Here is an 18,610-nt window from a genome sequence, read left to right on the forward strand (position 1 = left end):
ATTCACTCAAATGCAACAACCGTTTCTGACAGAAGCGGTTAAACCAACCGATGCTGCTCACTTTTATCCAGAATCCAGTCAGAAATGTACGGCCAAGATCTCTGCACGCTTCCTGCCACATCTTTGTCAGATGTTTTGCTGGATTCGTGCTAAATTCTACCAGGTAGGAATTGCCAGGATCTTGGCACAGTTTATGTCCGAGTTATGCCAGGGTTTTGCTCGGTTCCTGTCCAAATTTGCCAGAAAACGCGAGCGAAACCAAGTTCGCCCTAGCTCAACTAACCCGACAGGATACGCGCAGAAATATGACAGGGCTGCCAAAGTAAGACTTACAGAAATCTAGCAGAGCGGTCTCTGCTAGAAAATTTGCTCACTGGGAGCTCCCAGTGAGCAAATTTTCTGGCAGAGACCGCTCAGCTAGATTTCTGTAAGTCTTACTTTGGCAGCCCTGTCAGATTTCTACGCGTATCCATGGTAGTTAATATAATTTTTCCGTGTACTTCAGAGTTGATCAAAAAGATCGAAAACGTGAAGGTCTCGCTTATTTTATTATTCCGCGCTTTTATAATGTTAATCTGAACATCGCAATCATCCTGTATTCTGAAGTTACTGTTCAACTTGTTAACCCTTTTCAGTTTGTGAAATTGTTCCGAAGAATATTTTACCATGACGGAGAATAACGCGTCGTCAATATGCTCCTCAAACAACGCCAGCCATAAACCGAAAGGTAAATTTCATTTTACGTGAAACGTTTTTTGGTAATTGTATACTTTAGGTACTTCTGCCCTTATGAGCGGAAAACATGTTTTTCTTTTAGAAATAAGCTAGTTTAGTGCTGTAGATGCATAAAAAAGGAGCGGAAAGCGAAAATTTTATTATTTCATTAATTAGTTTTAAGTAACTTGGTCGATGTTAAGTCAAACCGGACTAAGTGACAAAATATTGATTTCGAGAAAAACGGTTTCTAACTTTGAACTGCAGCATCCTCTACGTTACAATTGGAATTTTTTGCCATAATTCTTGTTTATGATTACATATTTCATATCTGGCAAAAGTTTGTAGCTGAAGAAATTCTTTATCCAGTATTGTCATCTTATTTTTTGAAGTTTTGCGACTTAGTCCGGTCTGACTTAACACCGACCAGTTGTAACTAATAACATTGCTCACGGGGTTGTTGTGATCCCAAAAATAAGGCTTTTGGCGAAGCTAGTTTAATGCGGCTATGCCGCATAGCCGAGTCCTCTGCACGAGTTTTCCTCGCACTCGTCATCGGAAACGCAAGCGAACCTCTGATCCACTCGTTTGCCCAGTATAGTTCAAATCCGACTGAGCGGCAGCGAACATTAGACAATAACAATGTTTTATTTAGTAACAATACGATGGTATTTATTGACAAAAATCAAAATATTGTCACTGCTTACGCCACTTCGTTTCATTTGTGTGCTGCTCGACTAAGGACTAAACTAAGGAAAGCCCCTATGTTTGAGTATACCGGGCAAACGAGTGGATCATAGGTTCGCTTTGCTTGCGTTTCCGATGACGAGTAAGAGGGCAACTCGTCCAGCGGATCCTCAGCGCCTTTGCGCCGCTTCGGATCCTTGGACTCTACTATGCGGCATAGCCGCACTAAGCTAGCTTCGCATAAGACCTTACTTTCGAGAGCACAACCCCATGGGCAAGGTTAGTAGGTAGAACATATTTTTAAATTTATTAATCAATTATTCAAATTTTCGCTTTCCGCCAATTTTTTTTAACTAAATTAGCATATTCACGAAAGAAAAACATGTTTTCCACTTACAGGGGGAAGAGTACTTAAAGTAAACAATTACACGTTTTTTTGGATACCTATACCTAGGTTTAAGTTTCAATTTGTTGACTGATCGATGCATATCTTTCTGTAGCAACAGTGAAGGAAATTCTGCAGAATGTACTTGCACGCTGTTATACCGAAGGTTTACTGTCCCACGATGGGGTGGTAGCATCAGAGTCTGTATTTCGTTACTTTAGTTCGGACGTTTTTCGCCTGCATCGTCAGGATGTGCGTTTGCGCGAATTCCAAGCACTGATGGAACGATCCTCTTTAGTAATTGAAAAGATTGATACAGATCGCAAACAATACAGGATTGACGTCAACCGTCTTCAGGCAGAACTTGATATGGATGCGTCCGAGTCAACGGAGGAGAGGAGCTGTACATCGTCGGTTAGAGAGTCTGCCAGCTTGGAATCGATCATCTCAAGTCTACAGTTCTGCTCGTTGACACGCGAAGAGCGTTATCGTGAAACGATTACTGCAGATTTTGCATACGTGTCAACATTCAAACGACCATTGGATACAAATTTTTTGATTAAGGGCAGATGTTGTATCATCTGTCGACTTAACTTTCCTAATGCGATGGATTTTCATCGTCACGTTAGTGTGCATGGTCCTGAGCTCACAATGCAAGAGAGTCCCACCCTGCGACAGACAAGAAGTCCTTTGTTAGTCACCCTTCGCTACGATGAATGTCAACTGATGTCCACTCTAGTGGTTACGAACATTGACCAATGTCCTCTAATAATCGACTATGTGTGTCTTTATCACGAGCGATTTGAGTTGTTTGCAATAAGTACAGCGCAAACTTGCTTGGAATGTTTCGACAGTAGAAGTTTCCTGATACCAAATAATATACTGTCGAAATCTCATCAAATATACTCGCTGTTTTTAGTGTTTCGACGACCCTATGACCGACTTGATTTCGTCGAACAGTATCACATCAATGTATATGGAACACGTGCGGAACCTGTAGGCTATCGGTCAAAAAAATCAAATCATCTATCCAGGTAACCGAAAGCTACATTGTGCTAATCCCTAAACATTGACTTGGGATCCAATTTCAGGAAACAACCTAAACGAATTCGTTTGAGCGAACTCGAAGACTATCTCCCCTCGAAAGAACTTTGTTCAGTCGTGGCAAACTGTTTCAGACTATCGTCTGATTATACTGAAAAGGAAAAGCAAATTCATGAATCCATTCGGTGAGTAATATTGCAGCATGACAAGCTTAAATTACAGTTTTCAATAACTTGGTAGAGCGAGTAGATTTGTTACTTAGGATAAAAAGTCTAACTTGTTTCTCTCGTAACAGTTATCTCTGTACGACGGATTTCCGGAAACGTCTGAATGCAGCCAATTACTGCGAGATGTTTGAAATGATGGTTCACGTTCATGATCTGAACGTTCAGTGTGACTTATCCCGGTACAGAGCAGACAACGCCGTACTAACCCCTACAGACAAGCCACGCATGTATCAAATCGAGACGGCACATTTCAATGAGCTGCCCACGAATCTAGCGGAAGGTGATGTCGTTAAAATCACGGTTGAGAGTCCCGATGGTGGCTGCACTGATCGCAACGGGGTTATTATGCAGATTTTGTATGATCACTTCGTAATTGAACTGGAGGAACGAATCGAAGCAAATTGTCGTGTCAAAGTGAACCTGCAGGTTAATCGAATTGTCTGCCGGTTAGAACTGCAAGCATTAGCTGCTGCGAAACGTGACGAACTAGCTCAGTTTTTATTCCCCGATCAAAAACCTAGGCCAACCAATGCTGGTATTGCCATGTGAGTACAATATTTCAATATTCGATTGATTCCCATTGCACTTCGAAAACGTTAGCATCGTTCGGTTGTGTCTATTGTTCTGAGTCGTATCTTAACGTTTTAACTATTTTCAGTACATCATGGTACAACCGTTCTCTCATGGAAAACCCAGAACAACAAGCCGCCGTCTTGAACATCGTAAATCGAACATCTTATCCGCTGCCATACGTACTGTTTGGTCCGCCAGGAACCGGAAAAACTACCACGCTTGTGGAGGCAATCGTACAAATTTGTACTCGATCTTCAGCAACTCACATTCTGGTTACCACCCAATCCAACTCCGCTTGCGATGATATCACTTTACGGTTGATGAAGCATCTACCGCCAGAACAATTATATCGATTCTTTTCTCGCTCCTCTGAGAAACGAATCGATGAACTTTCGGAAGAACTTAAACGGCGCTCTAACTTGGCCGAGGGGAGACACCGGTGGCCAACCTGGGAAGATATATATCAGGCACGGGTGGTAATTTGTAGCTTGTCCGTGTGTGGACGTTTGGTACAAAGTCGCATCCGAACGAATCACTTCGATTATGTGTTTATCGATGAGTGCGGTAGTGCGTCGGAACCTGCCGCATTGGTTGCAATAGCAGGTCTAGTAACTTCAAAAAAGAAATTACATGCCAGTGTGATAGTTGCTGGTGATCCCCACCAACTCGGACCTGTAATAAGAAGCGAAATAGCTGATAAAATGGGGCTTGGAATTTCCATGTTAGAACGACTAATGAATCTGCCTATTTATCAAAAATGGCCAGAAACAAAAGTTTATAATCAGCAATTGATAACTAAACTTCTTAGAAATTATCGGTCACACCGAGCTTTGATACAATTTGCGAACAAGCAATTCTACGGCAGTGAACTTATTCCTGTAGCGCCGAAAGAGGAAGTATCATTGGCTGAAAACTGGAAATGGCTTCCCAACAAAAGCTTTCCCATTATTCTTCACACTGTATTTGGAAATAATGAACGAATTGACAACAGTAAGAGTTTAACCAACGTCAAAGAAATTGAAACTGCCGAGTTCTACCTTGAGTTTATCCTGCGGACCGGTGTAAATGGCCGAAAAATCACACAGGATGAAATTGGAATTATATCACCTTACCAGCTACAGGCACAACAGTTACGTCAGATGTGTCTACGCAGAGAGTGGCCCTCGGTCGAGATCGGATCCGTCGAACAGTACCAGGGTCGTGAAAAACTTATTATCATACTTTCAACGGTACGTTCCCATACGCCCGGGGTTGGATTTTTGAACAACGTTAAACGACTGAACGTGGCCATGACTAGAGCTAAGGCATTACTTATAGTTATCGGAAACAGTTGTACGCTACAGACCGACCCGAACTGGTACGAATTCATCAAATACTGTACAGAGCATCGAGCCACCGTTGGTAGATGCTTTGATTTGACCCCATCGAGAATTGTCAAGCGTTCCAAGCGAGAAGAGATGTTCGACACTCTGTTTAATAGCCTCGTGTGAGGTACTACTTTGCACTTTAATGAAGGTTAAGCTTTAATTAGTCGAGCACGTATAAAAATGCCAAGTCGACAAAAAAAGTTGCGTAAAATGAAAAAATACGAGATACCTGAATAAGCCTCCTATTTTTATATACTGACAAGCAAATGCTGAATATTCGAAAATTAACATTGCTCATAATACTGAGCGATGATTGAAAAACAGGAATGAATAAATTACTCTATTGTTAGGATCTCTCTTTTTCATAATTGATTTCCTTGTTTTGCAATTCGTCGAAGACCAAGATTTGTTATTTTTTATCTATTCATCCATGTTCGCTTCTATCTGACCCCTTGGCCCGTAGGCTTGTTACACTATTGGATAGACAAAAACTATTCATTTTGCTCGTCAAGTGGAAATTAAATCCGGTAGCAACTTTGTTGAAAACATGAGGGAGTTTCTAACGGCGATGTAGTGTACGTAGTTGGTTCTCCTGAAGGGTAATCACAGGGGAATGTTATTACATAGAGCAAGTTTTTTTGTCAAACGTTGGATGGACATTCCATTCATCCAACGCAATTTAACAGTCTTTAAGTAAATCTTTATTTTTTCCCGCCCTACTAAGAAACATTTCTCAATAAAAATTCTAGGTACACTTATATTTCAAATTTTGCGTTTATATATACACGTTTATATACTATTCACCGAATTTGTTAATTTATTTATTGCACGTTTATTAATTTTGTTAAAAAATCGTTCCAATTATCTCTCCCCTAATGCGGCCCATACACGATACAATTGGTCGTACAACCTGTCGAACGACATGTCGTACGACAAGTCGTATAGACTGTTGAAGCGATTTGTCGTACGACCAATTCGCCACACACGGTTGTAGCTGCAGTACGATAAGTCGTCCAACCAGTTTGACGTTTTTTCTTTCTTTTGTAGAAAAGTAATGCAATCACTAGGAAAATCGATTGCTTAACCAGGGCCCGGCTGGCCTAGTCTCATATACCACTCTACTCAGTTTGCCGAGTTCGGGTAACGTCTGTGTGTGCGTGTATTTGAGAGTGTATGTGTGCATGTATGACCAACAATCTAACATCGTTGAATTTCATTCTGATCGAACATCTGGCTCCGGGTCTGCGGATCGATGGGTGTGATCACACAGAAAGTTTTGATATAAACGCATTTGGAGAGGGAATAACTGTGGAACAGCAGGAACCATGAAACATTCGCAATAAAATCATAATGCATGAACAAAATCGTCTCATTCCCTCATTTTCCATGATTTCTAATTCTTTACACGTGTTGCTATATTTTGGAAGATTTCTTATAACTCTATCTCTTTTAATGATTTTTTTTGTAACAGCCAGAGTAAATTTACAATGAACAAACATTATTCCATTTTTAAGAGTGGCCGTTCATCGAATATAATTCAGTCTACTGCTTTTTATAGCTAATTTTATACTCAATATTTGCCGCGAACAAAGTTTTTTGATTACTTGTCGTGGTTATGTGTAATTTCCCAATTTTTATAAATAGACCCATTGGGTTACTGTGAATGGGTTCCGATTTTCTACAGTAAATACTACTCATCTAGTCCAACATTTGTCAATTTGGGCAAGTTTTGTGGCAATTGTCTCTTCTTTCGGGAATGCAGCTTATATGCATATATAAGTCCGATGATATAAAGATTTCTTTCGTAAACAAACGATTTTCGCCTTATTATAACTTTAATTAGAATCGCTAGGATCATTCGTAATATTTAAAGAATACAATTTACACTCCACTATAGACGACGTCGTGTTTCATAGTTCCTACCCATGGGGCACACTGGTAAATTTTAGCACCGACTGTTTATTATCAAAAAAATATAATTTAATTAACCCTTAAATGCGCAATGTTGTTTTAAAACAACATTGCGAAAACCATCTCAAAATTATCATAGTAACGTATCAAAACTGTGAGACAATTTTCAGAATATTTAAAAAAATTGATTTGCGCCTTTAAGGGTTAACAACAGAATGGAACTATGTACCACTTTTGGCTACACATATGACATGTATTATCACCAAATTTAATCGTGGAAAAATATGTTTCATTGCAACCCTCTCTCCCTTACCACTAAAAGATAATTTTTTATGCAAATGGCTGCCAATTTGCTTTGATTTGCAGGCTTAGGTAATTGAAGACTAATCCAATGGTTCCAGAAGCTTTGGTGCTAATATTCAAAATATAAATCGGTCTCATAGAACGGCTGCTACTGAGTTTTGAGTTTTGAACAATTGTTGGCTCAGTTGATTTGGCACATTTTTACGATTCCCGTATAGAAAGATTATGCAAGCGATTTGAAAATTGTTGAACTAAATCCGGCCCGCAGGTCCACAATTTTTGGAGGAATAAATTTTCTGGATTTTAACAGCGGAGTGGCTAGGGCTGACCGAAAAGGGGTTTCACATATCCACCTTCATATTATCCCCTTAAACCAATACTCCATCCATCCCGCTCAGACTGACTTCTCTCTCATCCTTATCACTTTCACTTGCCAAGCATACCAAAATAAAGTGAAAAATCTATTGAAATGCATCTCAAAATTATCATATTATATTATTTTAATTTAGGTAGTAAATTGAAGAAACCAGATAAATTCATCGAATTCATTTTAACAAAGACTGAAAATGTTAAAATTAACTCTAGAAGTGTACAGATCTGATAAAAAAGGCCATAGTTATTAGTATTTCAGTTTTTCGGGTACTCTATCGGGTCCACAACGATTAAATCAAACTTTCGTTTGCGGAGTTACAGATTGGTTACTGCGATCACATAGGGATTTTTCGTATAAATCGGTGCAATCGTAATATTGTTAAGGTGCAAGTGAGAAAGTTTGAAAAAGCGGTCATCTTGGAAAACGCAAAAAGCAGTTTTTTTGTGACACCGTTGGACAAATCTTCAGGATAATCAATCAGCAATGTTCATGAAGATTTTTACAAAGGTGGTAGAAAAAACTGCTTTTATCGCACTATGCTATATTTCACCCTAAGGAGGAAAATTTGGTAAAACCAAAATTTCTCACTAGGGTGAAAATTTGTTGGTCAAAACCAGTCTTTGTACAGGAGGGCACAAATCCTTATTTCATACTATGTTGCGTTTCGGCTTCGCCTCATCAGAAACCGACACTAACACATTGTCGGAATAGATTAGCGCCGGCTTGACGCAAATCCCTTAAAACTAAAACACACTATGTGTTTCAATCAAACGACTGATCAAACGTGATGTCCCGTTCGAGCAGAAGTTCTGTTTATGCCGATGAGACACAAGTGAAGCCGAAACTTGTCTTGGCTTAGCAGGCCTATGCGAAAGCACTATGCTATATTTCACCCTAAGGAGGAAAATTTGGTAAAACCAAAATTTCTCACTAGGGTGAAAATTTGTTGGTCAAAACCAGTCTTTGTACAGGAGGGCACAAATCCTTATTTCATACTATGTTGCGTTTCGGCTTCGCCTCATCAGAAACCGACACTAACACATTGTCGGAATAGATTAGCGCCGGCTTGACGCAAATCCCTTAAAACTAAAACACACTATGTGTTTCAATCAAACGACTGATCAAACGTGATGTCCCGTTCGAGCAGAAGTTCTGTTTATGCCGATGAGACACAAGTGAAGCCGAAACTTGTCTTGGCTTAGCAGGCCTATGCGAAAGCACTATGCTATATTTCACCCTAAGGAGGAAAATTTGGTAAAACCAAAATTTCTCACTAGGGTGAAAATTTGTTGGTCAAAACCAGTCTTTGTACAGGAGGGCACAAATCCTTATTTCATACTATGTTGCGTTTCGGCTTCGCCTCATCAGAAACCGACACTAACACATTGTCGGAATAGATTAGCGCCGGCTTGACGCAAATCCCTTAAAACTAAAACACACTATGTGTTTCAATCAAACGACTGATCAAACGTGATGTCCCGTTCGAGCAGAAGTTCTGTTTATGCCGATGAGACACAAATGAAGCCGAAACTTGTCTTGGCTTAGCAGGCCTATGCGAAAGCACTATGCTATATTTCACCCTAAGGAGGAAAATTTGGTAAAACCAAAATTTCTCACTAGGGTGAAAATTTGTTGGTCAAAACCAGTCTTTGTACAGGAGGGCACAAATCCTTATTTCATACTATGTTGCGTTTCGGCTTCGCCTCATCAGAAACCGACACTAACACATTGTCGCGCTAATCTATTCCGACAATGTGTTAGTGTCGGTTTCTGATGAGGCGAAGCCGAAACGCAACATAGTATGAAATAAGGATTTGTGCCCTCCTGTACAAAGACTGGTTTTGACCAACAAATTTTCACCCTAGTGAGAAATTTTGGTTTTACCAAATTTTCCTCCTTAGGGTGAAATATAGCATAGTGCTTTCGCATAGGCCTGCTAAGCCAAGACAAGTTTCGGCTTCACTTGTGTCTCATCGGCATAAACAGAACTTCTGCTCGAACGGGACATCACGTTTGATCAGTCGTTTGATTGAAACACATAGTGTGTTTTAGTTTTAAGGGATTTGCGTCAAGCCGGCGCTAATCTATTCAGACAATGTGTTAGTGTCGGTTTCTGATGAGGCGAAGCCGAAACGCAACATAGTATGAAATAAGGATTTGTGCCCTCCTGTACAAAGACTGGTTTTGACCAACAAATTTTCACCCTAGTGAGAAATTTTGGTTTTACCAAATTTTCCTCCTTAGGGTGAAATATAGCATAGTGCTTTCGCATAGGCCTGCTAAGCCAAGACAAGTTTCGGCTTCACTTGTGTCTCATCGGCATAAACAGAACTTCTGCTCGAACGGGACATCACGTTTGATCAGTCGTTTGATTGAAACACATAGTGTGTTTTAGTTTTAAGGGATTTGCGTCAAGCCGGCGCTAATCTATTCCGACAATGTGTTAGTGTCGGTTTCTGATGAGGCGAAGCCGAAACGCAACATAGTATGAAATAAGGATTTGTGCCCTCCTGTACAAAGACTGGTTTTGACCAACAAATTTTCACCCTAGTGAGAAATTTTGGTTTTACCAAATTTTCCTCCTTAGGGTGAAATATAGCATAGTGCTTTCGCATAGGCCTGCTAAGTCAAGACAAGTTTCGGCTTCACTTGTGTCTCATCGGCATAAACAGAACTTCTGCTCGAACGGGACATCACGTTTGATCAGTCGTTTGATTGAAACACATAGTGTGTTTTAGTTTTAAGGGATTTGCGTCAAGCCGGCGCTAATCTATTCCGACAATGTGTTAGTGTCGGTTTCTGATGAGGCGAAGCCGAAACGCAACATAGTATGCTTTTATCGTTTTCCAAGGCCGTGTATTGAGGTGTTTTCAGTTGAAACTTAAGGTTAAAAATGTCAAAATATTTAGATTTACAGTTCTAGATGACTGATGGTCAATCAAAGTTTCTTTCGCTACACTGTGCATCATCGATAATTCTAGAAGTCCATAGACATATCGTACGACTGGTAGTACGACAGGTCGTACAGACTGTTGAAGCGATTTGTCGTACGACCAATTTACCAGACACGCTTGTATTCGCAGTACGACGGGTCGTCCAACCAGTTAGAGGTTATAGCTTATACGCAGAGGCATTCAAAATGTCAAGTTCCTCAAAACGTAAACTAGCGTCAATTTTTTCCATTGTTTTGTTAACAGACAATGAGGAAAAAGTTAAGAAACGGAGAAAGTGGTCCAAAAATTGACTGTTAAATCGATCGACTCATACGCATATGAATTTACTCTCAGAGTTAAGTGTAACAGAGCCTGAAGATTTTAGAAACTATTTGCGTATGAACGAAGATACATTTAATGCTCTACTCGATATGGTTGGGTCTAAAATCTCAAAGCAGAAAAAATCTGGCAAGATTAAAAAATCTGGTAAAATGTCTGGCTTGAACGAATGTCTGTTTAGTTGGAAAAAATCTGGAAGATTCCAGATAATTCTGGAACATTGGCAACGCTGTTTGTACCGGTGGTTTCCACAGTCTATACTAGGGCCTTTAGTGGTTTCGATAGCTGCACACCGTGTTCGTGTTGGCAGCTGATTATTTTTCAGTCAATGCTAGAAAACGGCGTTTCACTTAGATAACACCCGGTTCGGTTTGTATTTTCATTCATCGGTACACAAAACTGCATGTAAAAAAATCGATTATTACTGATATTTTTTGTTGGAAAATTCATTCATCTTCTTTCTAAAATATCATGTGCGAACCAAAATCCGAATAAGTTCTAGATCTGTCGGTGGATGCTAATCGTCCAAGCTGTATCTACAAAATGAAGAAAAACTTTTATGCAACTGGTTACACATCCAGTCCATGCTATAAAATGGTGTTTAGTTAGACCAATAGAGTTGTCGAAAGAAATGTGAAATTTTTTATTTATTCAAAGATCTCGAAAGGCTAATCCAAAGATGATGAAAATGTACTCGCAAGGAACAGGTAAAATACGAAGATCTAAAAAACCTGTCATTCTATCACGCAGACTTGGGGCTCCTTCCTAAAATATTTTGATGATAATGGATTTAAAAATTTTGTAATTTTTCCATGCAAAAATTTCGACAAGCGACTCGGTAACGAAGCTTCTTGTAGAACATTTCTGGACAAAACATGATTTGCGGAGTTAAGTGCCATTCAAAACCTACTTAACCGATTTATTTCAAACTTTGCATACGTAAAAAATATCTAGCCACAACGTTGAGTTTTGGAGATAATTTTTCATGTTTTCATTTTCGGGAAAATGGCAATTTTTACTTGAAATGAGTAAAAAACCTTTTAACCCTTTGTAGAAAAAAATAATACAAAAATTCAAAACATTCCCGATCTACAAGATATATGAACCCTTAAGTTACCATTTTTAAAATAAAAACCTGTTTTAATCCACCTATTGGTGCAATGGTGCCTTTCTCATTTATTCAATTATGATTTAATGACTGATTTTGTTCAATATAATATTTATTACATTCTTATTACACTTAATAAGCGTATATAAATGCACGCCTATCACGAATCTGACGAACATGTCGACGCTGACACACTTGAAACAAGCAAACATGTAATATTTTATTAGCTTAATCAGCGTGAGTTCAATGTTGTGTTCATGTTAATATATTTTGAAATGTGGGGTGGTGGGGAAGGGAAGGGGTATGATTAGTTGGAGGAAGAGGATGCGCCGGAAACCACTTAAAACTTATTTTGGTATACGGGTTGGATGAAGGGAATGCAGGTGGTAGGTTGGTCTGAGAGGGGGGTGGGGTTGAGAGGAAGAAGGGGGAGGGGTAGAAGCGGGGTCCAACATCCAACTGCATATTATATCTTCCATTTGAAACTAGGATAGTCAAAATAGGTTCAGTTGTCATCAAAGGTAGCTTTAGTTCTGGAATATGTCCGGAAGCCGAGACTTCCGGAATTATCCATAGTGAACAATGTGTGAACAATCGCTATGCGAATTGGAACAATTTGATGTGCATTTCAATAGATTTTTCACTTATGAGGTATTACGATTGTACCTGTTTTTATGAGAAATTCTTATGTGACCGCAATAACCGACCTGTAACTCCGAAACCAATAGTCAGAGCCGGGGTCTCCGGGGGCGTCAAGAACCGCCATAGATGGCCAATGTGGTCAATGCTACTTTGATTGGTCATTAGTGATCTAGGCCCGTAAATCCAAGTAATGTTTAATGTATTTGAATAGGTATAACATCATTCGGATATCATAGGGTTACCAATTTGTATGGGGAATTGCTGTGTTACCGCACATTTCAACCCGTAACTCTGGAACCGAAAGTCCGATCAACTAAAAATTCAATAGCGTCTTATAGAAGCGTTTTACTTTTCAGATGAAACTAAATTTGTGCAAATCGGTTCAACCATCTATGAGAAAATCGAGTGACTTTATTTGACACACACATACATACACACATACATACGCACACACATAGACATTTTGCGATCTCGACGAACTGAATCGAATGGTATATGTCACTCGGCCCTCCGGGCCTCGGTAGGAAATTCCATTTTTCGAGTGATTGCATAGCCTTTCATTATATGAGAAAGGAAAAACCATTTTTAAAATAAACTACCCTAATAAATCACCAAATGGCAGTAGGTTCGCTAAAGCTCGTATGAATTCGTTATACTAACCTTTGAATAAACTACCAAAAATTTTGTGTAGTTCGAAGCAATAGAAAAAAATACTCAAAAAATGGGGTCATTCCGGCTCATGTGGTTGCTTAACTGTTGGACGAACACGTTTGCGCTTCGGAGCATTTTTTGGATTCGTTTTCCTTCTCATTTTCTATTATGTTTTTTTTCGATTATCTACTTCAACTGCCCCTTAAATTATTATATTGCTAATGGACGCGAAATTTCTGTTGCGCTTTCATTGATCACGAGTAGTTTTCATTCACAAAAGCTCGTAATGTTTCGAAAGGAACCTTGAATTGTTTAGAGGCGATGTTCTCTACCATGCATCTTATTCACGCAACACGAGTGACCTCTGCAATAACATAGCAAAGATAATGCCATTTACCTATTGTACCCCCATACCTATTTGCCCCAATCACTCTATATAAGGAAAAAGTCTTGAAAGTTTGAGCGAATTCTATGCATTTCTTTTATATGAAATGTAAAACTGCATAAATAATAACAACGTGTCAATCGTGCCTATATATTCTAATAGGCTGTCCTGACAAATTAAAAGATTTTCCATGCCGAATAATATGATTAGTCAGCATACAGATTTTCTTCGTTCCAACTATTATCGACTTTCCTCTGTTATCGATTTGTTCAGAACTGTCTTACGATTGATGAATAGTCAGTCCTTTAGAAAATGTTATTCGATTTCCCGTATGAGCCCCTGCATGCTGCTAGTTGTTTTTGCAAAAGGTACAAACAACATTAAAGTGGACACTGCACTTATATATTTACACGTTTACGTAAAATAACGATGAAGAATTGAGACCTAATTCGAAAGTCTCACTTAACGAGAAGAATACATATAAATTAGATAAAGCACTCTATCAAAACTGCCTAATATACTTTTCACGGGACATTGGCATTGAATCTTGGTGACATATGCAACAAGGATAAATTTTATGTATAATGTCGAGTATAACCTGCCATGATAATAGTAAAAAGAAATGCACAATTACACCACTAGGTGAATGGATCTGCACGACAAACGAAACAGATTCATTGCCGAATTTGCCAGAAAAAACAAATACCAACAAATTTTCACTCATACATACAACTGGTCGTACGACCAGTTTTTAAGCATGCCAAACTACCATACGACACGACCGGGTCGTACTACAAGTCGTACGACAGAGGCACACACGTTGCGATAATCGTTCAGACGATCGTTTCGACACAAGTTGTACGACCGGTTGTACGACCGTCGTACAACAAATCGTATCGTGTATGGCCTGTTTAAGTTGGCGGTTTGACGGTATTGCAAACATCATCCCAGTCAAACCATTCGGAATTTGATTCGGAATCCTGAATGGAGTCATTATGGATTCCGAATCAAATGCAACAACCGATTCTGAGTCGGAATCGGTTGTTGCATTTGATTTGGAATCCATAATGACTCCATTCAGAAATCCGAACCGGTTCCGGAATGAGTTTAACTGCCCAGTGAGACGTCCAAAAAATTGTTTCAAAATCGTTCAACACGGGTCCAACGATGGACGTTCGTTGAACGGTTATTTGGACGTTGTCCAAATTGGTCCAACGAACGTCCTTCATTGGACGATTTTGAAACCAACCGTTCTTAGAGGGTGGGATAAAGCATATTTCGACACAGATCTTTCATTAGGGCCAAAGTCGCAATGTACTCAAATAGAGAAAAATCAGTTTCAATATTCGGCGATGCTTTCCCTAATAAAAAAATATTATACACGAACTTTAACCTATATAGTCCTACGATTCCACATATTGTTTGGATGATACCCTGAACAGGTCGTTAGGCTCTTGAATCATAAGATGTTTATTAGGGTTTCTAAATGTAGTTTTTATTGTAGGTATAAATTACTTTATGACCATGTTTTTCCGGAAGCATCTTTGGTTAAACCTTATGACAATATAACATGACGACACCCGACGACGCGCAAAATGCTCGCAGAAACTCTGCCAGCATCAATTTCGCTTTGCTCAACTTTTGCTAATTTTCTGCTTGCCACGCTGACCGGGGTAGCGCATGGCAAGCAGAAAGTTAGCAAAAGTTGAGCAAAGCGAAATTGATGCTGGCAGAGTTTCTGCGAACATTTTGCGCGATTTGTGCGAGAATTCTGGCAACGAATTTGCTCAAATGCAACAACCGTTTCTGACAGAAGCGGTTAAACCAACCGATGCTGCTCACTTTTATCCAGAATCCAGCCAGGAATGTACGGCCAACATCTCTGCACGCTTCCTGTCACATCTTTGTCAGATGTTTTGCTCGATTCGTGATAAATTTTACCAGGTAGGAATTGCCAGGATCTTTGCACAGTTTATGTCAGAGTTATGCCAGGATTTTGCTCGGTACCAGTCCAAATTTGCCAGAAAACGCGAGCGAAACCAAGTTCGCCCTACACGGAAACAAAAAACTACCTAAAATTGAGTTCCTTTGACTCAATCTCGTGGTATCGTGGGGGAACTTAAAATTAGGTAAACCGTGTTGAAGGTAGCACAGAGAACAGACGTCCATCTTCAGCATTCAACTTGTGTAAAATCTCTAACGGTTTCGAAGGTAGTTTGGATATCTAAACCAGGTGCGCTACTGTCGTCATGTTTTTTTATGGCTGAGTGCGACAGAATTGACAGCGGTTATTCCTCTACCCTGTCAAACTAGTCCGGAACCGATTCGGACTTCCAGCATGAATTCCAGCTCAAATGCGTCAACCGATAGAGTCGGAATCGGTTGTTTTCTTTGAGCTAGATTCCATGCTGAATCCATCCAGGATTTCGAACCGGTTCCGGAATCGATTAGACGGATAGTTGGGATAGGTTGGTGTGGCGGCGCTAGTGTTTTTCGTATATTAATTCAAATGTATACACACGTTTTTTAAATATTTTTGTTCGATCATGGATGTCTGTTCTCTGTGATGTAACCAACTGGCACGTATAACCAACAAACTGTTACGTTTCAATTCTACGAACAACTATGGAAAACAGTGGTATAAAATATCTCTTTTGTCGCCCATTTCTGCTGCATTAACCGCAACCAGGATTCAGTTTCAACGCCTTATTCATTCTGGGGAAGTGGGGAACAAATTCCTGAACACGTCTTTATCGGCAACAACTTCGTCATCTTGCGACATGAATCTACGGATAACGCCATCAGGAGACAAATCATGTAGTCTTCCGTCGATTGCACCGCCCTCCTTGTAGACGGGGACCTTAATCTTAACTTAATCCTGTTCATAAAGATGTGTCATGCTGTTACTGTAGATAAATTGATCTAGTGAGGTACGAGGTATGCATACCAGAGCCAAATTTCGAACATGTTGAAGCTGAATGAGATTAACGTTATATATGGCAATACACATATTCCCGTTTAACGTGACGTTGGTTGCTGGACAGATTTAGATAACTCTAATTGCTTTAGTAATAAAAGTATTTCCTTCTCGTGTTGTTGATCGCTTTCACGTGTCATTCATGGCAAAGCTTTCCTCATTTTTGTTGTACCCTCATTCGTACGATGTGGACGACCATATCGCACATACCACCAGAATATGGTCAGAGGCGAGGTTCGTTTCTCAGAAGGTCCTGACATCAATGACATCGGAGAAATACCCAGCTGATTTTGGATCGCGTCTTGCCATTCGGGATTTCCAGTTGTGCTTCTTAATAGCATTTCGTCTTAAAAAGTGCTACAGATATTCATATTTACATCGGGCCGCGCCGAGGTTGGTCAACCAATATTTCCAACTATCAAAGACAACTGTCACGATACTCAGTGTCCTTTTCGCTTTTACCTGAACCAGCGCCAATCGATCGACAAATCAGCTGTCAGGCTACGTGCACGAATCAAATATACGAATTAAAACAGTTATCAGGATCCAAGATATCGATTCAGAGAGGAGAAAACGTTGCTTGAATTCTATGAAATAAACAATTTATCATTTGCAGATGAGACTATAAATTAAATTCTATTCAATACGACTTTTACTGGATTTATTGATCTGAACTACATATAATTTTCCCGACTCATTATCGCCGAAATGCGGTATAACTTTTGGAAGGCGTTTTATAAAGCAGGGTCCATATTCTCGAGTTGAATTTTCGATCGCTGGTATTTATTATCGCACAACGTGGTTTTGCGGATTCTCTATTTTGTTAAGATGATTTTCCAATAGAAAAAATAACTGTCGATCATTGGCAACCTTCTTCAAAAGTACACTGAGATAAATCCGTAGATTTCCGTAGAAAAAATTGCATTTCCGTAGATCCGTAGAAAACCTCCAAATCCGTAGATCTACGGAGATTTCCGTACATCTGACATCGCTCGTGGAAGGCGCTCGTTGGAAAAAAACGCTTGAAAATTTGTGGGAGAACAGTTGGCAAATTTCCTTAGTGTCGGTGCCTAAACTTCTATTAGGTTCTTTACTGGCACAGTTAACCTCACTTTTCTTGACAGTTCGCTTGTACTGTTTACATGGACTTAGAAAAATTTGTGGACGACTAGATTCGCTCGAAGAAAATCGTAAAGAATTTTTCTAAGTCCATGTAAACAGTACAAGCGAACTGTCAAAAATGAACACTCAGTTCATTTGTGACGTCAGCGTAAAGTATTCAATTATACATACATACATACAAGATGGTAAACCGGATTCTTTTCGCTGATCGTTAACATACTTCCAGAACGACTTGGGCTTGGATTTCAGTTGACGCTCGACGTTTCGCTGGTGTCTAAAAAGGCTTGCTTTGCTGTTTGTATTCGTGGTTGAGTTGAAAGTATTGATTTCGCAATGCAACCCACTGAGACGTCCAAAAAATTGTTTCAAAATCGTTCAACACGGGTCCAACGATGGACGTTCGTTGAACGGTTATTTGGACGTTGTCCAAATTGGTCCAACGAACGTCCTTCATTGGACGATTTTGAAACCAACCGTTCTTAGAGGGAAGTGTCTTATGTTTCGAGAATTTTTTAAATGCATCTCGTTTGGCAGATTTTAATCGTCTAAGGACGGTTGATTGCCCGGGAGGAAGTTGATCGGTACTAATTGTTCGTTTTGGCACATGGCGGTCGATAAGGTAGTTAAGAATACTAGAAAACGTCAAACAAATCTCATTCCCAGCAGAACTATTTGATTTTTTATTTCGAACACTTGTTTTGTACTAGGGTAACAGCTCCCTAATTCATCTTAGCACCTCTATTCATCCCACCCATTTGAACACATTAGTTAGAGCAGTGTCTGCTATCTCCGTTCAACGCATTAGCTTAAATGGTAGGATGAATAAGGGTGCGTTGTACTCGACTTTTCACTTCACTCAAACGTGAGTA

General features: G+C 39.6%; 1 protein-coding gene across 1 annotated transcript; it reads left to right on the forward strand.

Annotated features, from left to right (window-relative positions):
• The first annotated feature begins 520 nt into the window (after positions 1-520).
• On the forward strand, positions 521-5,337 carry LOC131688694 (putative helicase mov-10-B.1). Its single transcript, XM_058973142.1, has 5 exons — positions 521-727; positions 1,902-2,820; positions 2,878-3,015; positions 3,126-3,602; positions 3,716-5,337. Exons 1-5 carry the CDS (start codon positions 667-669, stop codon positions 5,118-5,120), a joined length of 3,000 nt encoding a protein of 999 aa, XP_058829125.1. The 5' UTR covers positions 521-666; the 3' UTR covers positions 5,121-5,337.
• Positions 5,338-18,610: the final 13,273 nt, after the last annotated feature.

Source organism: Topomyia yanbarensis, chromosome 3, assembly GCF_030247195.1.
Source record: "Topomyia yanbarensis strain Yona2022 chromosome 3, ASM3024719v1, whole genome shotgun sequence".
Taxonomy (NCBI): domain Eukaryota; kingdom Metazoa; phylum Arthropoda; class Insecta; order Diptera; family Culicidae; genus Topomyia; species Topomyia yanbarensis.

Coding starts and splice junctions, on each gene's coding strand:
- LOC131688694 (XM_058973142.1), top strand. CDS start 667: ATGACGGAGAATAACGCGTCGTCAATATGCTCCTCAAACAACGCCAGC. Junction 728..1,901: donor CGCCAGCCATAAACCGAAAG/GTAAATTTCATT, acceptor ATCTTTCTGTAG/CAACAGTGAAGGAAATTCTG. Junction 2,821..2,877: donor AAATCAAATCATCTATCCAG/GTAACCGAAAGC, acceptor ATCCAATTTCAG/GAAACAACCTAAACGAATTC.